Below are 5,769 nucleotides of genomic sequence, written 5' to 3'. Positions count from 1 at the left end.
CCTGCTCCTCCTCCTGCTTCTCCTGCTCCTCCTGCTCCTGCTTCTGCTCCTCCTGCTCCTCCTGCTGCTCCTCCTCCATCCCCTGCTCCTCCTGCTTGGGCCCCACTCCTGCTCTGCTCCTGCTCTAGGAGGAGCAGTGCCTCTTTTATTCATTTTGAAATTTGGGGGTTAGTTTAAGAGTTTGCTTGAGTGTTTTTGTTAAAAACAAGAAAACACTTTGAAATCTACAGGGTTTGATGTTTTAAAGCTCTTCCCTGACCTTCTAAGACTCATTTTCCCCTATAACTCCCGCCCTGCCTCAGTCCCTCAGTCAGTCTCCGTCCCATCTGAAAGAATTTGAGGTTGTTGCTTTGCACAGGCATTAGCATTAGCTCGGGTAAGAAATGCTTGAGAGAGATCAATCTTACCAAAAACTGATGTTGCTTTACAAAGAAAAGGCGGCTGACTCTGGGACTCCCAGGCCACTTCCTCACTCTGCAGGAAGTCTTGCTCTCCGCGCTCAGCTTCCTCCCCTGTCCCTAGCCACCCTGCCTGGCCTGGGGAAGGTGGAAGAGCAGAGGCAGGCCAGCGGAGGCAGCTCTGAGAGCGGCTTCCCATGCACCCCATGTGCCCGCCTCCCCACCTGCTTTCTCTTCGGCGCCGATCCCGTGGCCAGGCTTACTCCCTCGGCACCGTCCACCCCCTCCATGCCGTCGGGCCCCACTCTCCCACCCTGTGGGCCCAACTCAGGCCTGTTTCAGGCTGAGCTAGCAGAGGAGAGAGAAGCAAGGGGGGGTCACACACTTGGGAGTTTGCCCCTCCTCTTTGGCTCTGTCACCCACCAAAGGCATTCACCCAGAGCACGTGGCCTTGTTAACACAGCTCCCCGTCCCTTTCCTCGGCTCCTGCACCCGGCCGACTCTAAGGGTGCCCCGGGGAGCACAGCTGCCGTCCACCCTGCTGTCCAGCCTCTAGCCCTCACAGCTCTCCTCACCTCCCCAGGGGCTGGGCCCTCGCTGCAGTCAGGCCCAATTGCCTGTGCGTTCAACCTCCCAGGCTGCTCGGTACCCGTCCCACTCCTTTCCCTTTCTTCCAACAGCCCTGTGCTCTTCTCCCTTGAGAATGAGGAAGGTGGGTTGGGGGGGCGGGTCCTCCAGAGAAGGACGATCCAGCCCCGCTTCAAACTGTGTGACCTTAGCAAGGCACTTTCCCTTTGAGCCTCAGTTGACTCATCTGAAAATGGGCATAAGAGCACTTGCCTCCTAGGATGTGGCCAGAAATCAAGGAGAGGTCGTAGGGCCCTGAGCAGGGGATGCCTAGCACCAGCCTCGTGTTTGCCCTGTGAGTGAAATGGTTGGTAAGTCTGCCAAACAGAGTTAGTGAGGAACTGTGGCTCTGGGGACATGGCTTTCACCCCTGCCTGCTTCCTCCTCCCGGTCTCCAGCCCACAGAAGTCACATGCAAGCGGTTGAGAGTCCTTTCTTCCTCAAGTAGAAATATTTCTTTCCCCTTTCCTTGAAGGTGAAGCTACAATTGAAGAGGAAACGAAAGCTCCTCTTTGGCCCAGCTTGCCCGGGGGAGCTTACGAGGGTGAGAACGTGGGTCAGGACTGTGCAGAGCCAGGCCCTGGGCCTCCTGAATCTTGGCAGACTCCGGTGGCCAGGCCCACGGAGGCAAAGGCCCAGCTTCCGGAGACGGCCACGAGTGGCCAGCAAATGCCTCTTTCGGGCTCAGTCTGAGTGGCTTCCCAGAACACGAGGGGATGCTTCAGAAGCTGGTTAAGTGATTTTCAGCAATTTCAGAAATTGCCTCAGCTGGTTGTTTCGATTTCCCCACAGCCTTGGATTAAAGCAGAAAGAAACAGGGCCCCTGGTGATTGGAAGAGAACGTGGCTTTGTCCCAGGAAAGCCAGCCGCTGTGGGAAGGAGAGGGAGAGGCCTGAGCTGGTCCTGCCATGCTGGCGGGCAGCCAAAGGCACTGGCTCCCCCCGGCCTCAGCTCTAGGCCCGAGGCCCTGGCACCCCTACACAGCCTCACTCACCAGTCTGCCAGGGTCCTCAGCTGAACCCACTCATCACAGCTGATAGGACACTTGTGGCGTTCTTCCTCCCCACCCTTAGACAACAAAAACCAAGCATTGTCTCTGCAGTCAGCCTATCAGACTTAACCTCTAAACTCTGTGTTTGCTTCTGTTTTTTCCTTCGCTGGACTGGGATGACAGTGCCAGGTTCAGATCAACTGGCTTTCTCCTTCCAGAAGCAGCTGGGAGGAAGAGAAAGGCCAGTTCTTGGGGTACCCAGTGGGTGCTATCTTGAGTGTTACTGTTAAGAAGGGATTTCCTAAGAAGGGACATGTGTCCTGGCCACAGCTAGGACTCATAGCACGCAGACACCGGGCATGTCTGGGCCTGGCGCTGATCTTTGGAGAAGGAGTAAGGCTGTTGACATTCGGTATTTGGGTCATATCTCAGTGGTGGGGGTCCATCAGGCCTTCCTCTTCCTCCTCTTGCTCCTCCTCAAAGAGCTGTGACCTGGGTGTGTCTGGGTCTGGTCCACACAGCCCGCTGCTCCAGATTCCCCCATTCCCATCTGCCTCCATGGGCCACCCCTCCAACCCCCACCAGGGCTCCAGTTGCCCTCGCAGCCTGGGAGATGAGGTCTTGGCCCTGGAACCAGCTGTTGATCCAGATAATCAGCAGAGCCAGGGAGCCTGAGAATCACATTCTAACTCCAGCCCCGCCTTTGTCTCCACATCAGACCCTGGGGGTTAACTTGACCTCTTTTCCATCTCCAGAAGATTCTCATCCCTGCTCACTATTGCTCTGGGGCCATCATGGGAGCCAAGGAAAGGTCACTGTGCAGCAGTTCTTGGGGGCCTGGAGGGGAGGCTGGAGAGCAGGTGTACCTGTGCACTCCAAGGCTGGAGCCTGGGCCATGTTCAGACGGGAAGTGGACCAGAGTCACACGTCTGCATGCGCTGTTTTGCCTGATAACAAATGATTTTATCTCCTGATACTATTATGTATTTTATATATGTCTTAATATTAAATTTTAAATTGTAAATTATCCCGGGCAGTGGTGCCTGGGTGGCTCAGTCGGTTAAGCATCCTACTCTTGGCTTCAGCTCAGGGCCTATCTCAGGGCCGTGAGATCGAGCCACGCGTCGGGCTCTGCACCCAGTGGGGAATCTACTGGTCCCTCTCCCTCTGCCCTTTCCCCCCTTATCTAAAATAAATAAATAAACGAAATCTAAAAAAAAAAAAAAAAAATTGTCCCTGGGCAGCCAGTGCCCTGCAGTTTAAAAGGCTGCATCCTGTCCATGCCTCTTGTCACCTCGCATGCAGTACATGCGCCCTGCCTGCTGCTGCTGCCCTCTGCGATGCTCTCTTTTACCACATGTATACACTTTAAGGTTGTCTCCGGTTTTTTGCTATGTTGTAAACTGCACGGTGGTCAGTATCCTGACACAGAGACCTCTCCGTACCGGACCTACTTCTGCATTTCACCTGCAGATGAACCCCGACAGCGCACTTGCTCTATCAGAGCAGGTCACTGCCTCTCAGCGCCAGTCGGAGCCCGAGGAAGCCCGGGATGGAGGGAAGACTGCCCAGCTCACGCTACGTTCATGACCGACCGGCCAGCCTGGAGGCCCGGACTCAGGACCTGCTGGCCAGTGGGCCGAACCCCTCCTTGTACTGGGGTCCCGTGTCTAGAAAGGGCTTCACATGATGCCAGGCACCCAGCCATGGTCAGCATTAACTGGGGTATCACAGCGGCCGGTCACTGCTGAGGCCAGGGAAACCCTGGAGGAACAGCTGGCCTCGGTGTCCCTGGTGACCACAAGCCGGCGACAAGGACCTGACCCTCCACGCTCCACTGCCTCCTGCAGCCGGAAGGAGAGTGTGCGTCTGCCCCAAGGAATCACTTCCCAGAAATTGTCCGGAAAGTCACCGATGCCCCAGCTCTCGTCTGATTCATCAACCTGACTGCACGGGCAACTTGGGGACAAAAGCCCCCAGTAAGCAGAAAGGAAGGGAGCAGCACGGAAGACATTTCTGCTGCTCCCTCTTGACCCCGGGCATGACGCACCCTCCACGGGCTGGTGGCTTTGAGCCTTTGTTTCCCCGCCCAGAGGCATGGCACGCATCCCCTTAAGCTCCAAGCCCGTTTTTGCAGCCTCTGTGGGGTGGGGCTTGGCGAGCTGCCCAGCCCATAGGTTGAGTCCATGGTCTTGACAAAGTCACCCCAAGTTCTCATGCCTTTGGCCACAGACCTGAGCTATGATGAGATCTGTGCTATGCTCTCTCCCGACTTAATGATTTACTGTGCGATTTACAAAGTCTTTACCCAAACCCTACCTGGTTTTATTTTCAATTTTTCTTTGGATCAAAATAATACATGTCCAATGTTTCAAAAGTTGAATGGTATGACAAGGCTGGTAACCCAAAACTGGCGGGTTCTGCCCCCCACCCTGAGCTTCCCTCTCCCTGGCCCCTCCTTTCAGTTCCTTTGGCCAATTCTTCATCTGTTTCCCTTCTGATTTCTCAGTAATTTGCTTATATTGCTATTTCTTGACTTTTTCCCCTGTTAGAACATAGACCTCATAGTATGGAAAAATGAGCTCTGGTAGGCACTTCTCCACACACTTCCCTCCCATCCCTCCAATGGCACAGTCCGGGGTGAAGGGGTAGTCAGTGTTTATGTGTTTAAAACTATGTAAACAGTAGTTTTAAGAGGAAACCCGACCGAAATTTAGAGGTTTGTTCTTTCTCTTGCCACTCCACACTTTGTTGGAGTTTGGGTTTTTCTCGCTCTTTCTGGGCTGTAAAGTTCTTCCCAGGCTACTTTGTAGTAAGTTGAGTCTTGAGCATCACCTCCCACTGGACCCCGAAGATCTAGGAGGAGCTTCGGTCTGTGACTAGGCTTCCAATGGATTCGCCAAAGCAGCTTTACCCAACCTGGGCCCCGGGATCATCTCAGATGCCCAGTGAAGAGAATTCCCAGGAAGGCTCAGGTGCCTCTCAAACTGTCTCCGAAGTATTAACAAAGAACCTTGGTAAACTGACTCTCGACTCTAGTTTCAAACTTCCTTCCCCTCTACCAGAATAGGCATCCCAACAGCAGGACAGAGAGAAGAAAGCACAGGGGCCGGTTGAGCGCATCCTCAGCAGCAGCAGCAGCAGGGGGAGGGCTGGAGTAAGGACTTTGTTAACTGCTCAGAAAGAAAGGATGGCAAGGATGACTCGGATGATTCAATACCAGCGCTACCTCAACCCCGGGTTCCAACCTCAAAAAGATCTACAGCAGAAGGAAACCGAGGAGGGTGAATCAAGAGTGGAAAGGATTAGATGTCGCTGTCATTATGGCCGGTACCATAAAGATCTTTCTGAGGAAACCAGCATGGAGAAGAATTATGACGTGGAGCCAATGTAAACATAAACTTTATTCTTGTACTGTTTCTTCTTGCTAGTGATTTTAGGATCATTTTGCAGCAGCTTGGGAAAGCTGCTCTCTGTTAGGGCAAACTGTAGAATATTTTGGTAATCTATGATATTATAAGGTCTTTCTTCATACCAGTAATTTGTGAGGAATCCTGTAGTTTGCATTTGAATGACTTCACTATACTTCCACGTTTTGATTTGACCTAAGGAAGCACTAATGGGTTTTGAGGGTTGCCTGTGTGTTTAAGAGGCCTGAGGTCATTGAGGTAAGACCTAACCTCAGACTGTGCAGAAGGAATACACAGGGTGCGCCTGGGTGGCTCAGTTGTTAAGCGTCTGCCTTCGGCTCAG

At 53.4% G+C, this 5,769-nt stretch overlaps 1 protein-coding gene and 1 pseudogene across 1 annotated transcript in view; both read left to right on the top strand.

Moving 5' to 3' along the window:
* RFT1 (RFT1 glycolipid translocator homolog) overlaps positions 1–3,040 on the top strand; it is a 43,919-nt gene extending 40,879 nt beyond the window's left edge. The window contains exon 14 of the mRNA XM_025885368.2: positions 2,772–3,040. Coding sequence (XP_025741153.2) covers positions 2,772–2,977 — 206 coding nt within the window. The 3' untranslated portion in view covers positions 2,978–3,040. The remainder of the gene's footprint in view (positions 1–2,771) is intronic.
* A 149-nt stretch (positions 3,041–3,189) lies between these two features.
* LOC141374200 (developmental pluripotency-associated protein 3-like) lies at positions 3,190–5,763 on the top strand (annotated as a pseudogene).
* Positions 5,764–5,769: the final 6 nt, after the last annotated feature.

Source organism: Callorhinus ursinus, unplaced genomic scaffold (genome assembly GCF_003265705.2).
Source record: "Callorhinus ursinus isolate GAN/ISIS: 27379988/994484 unplaced genomic scaffold, GSC_fseal_2.0 scaffold15, whole genome shotgun sequence".
Taxonomy (NCBI): Eukaryota; Metazoa; Chordata; class Mammalia; order Carnivora; family Otariidae; genus Callorhinus; species Callorhinus ursinus.
Note: the sequence above shows the minus strand (reverse complement) of the source record. Positions and strands in the feature narration are given on the sequence as shown.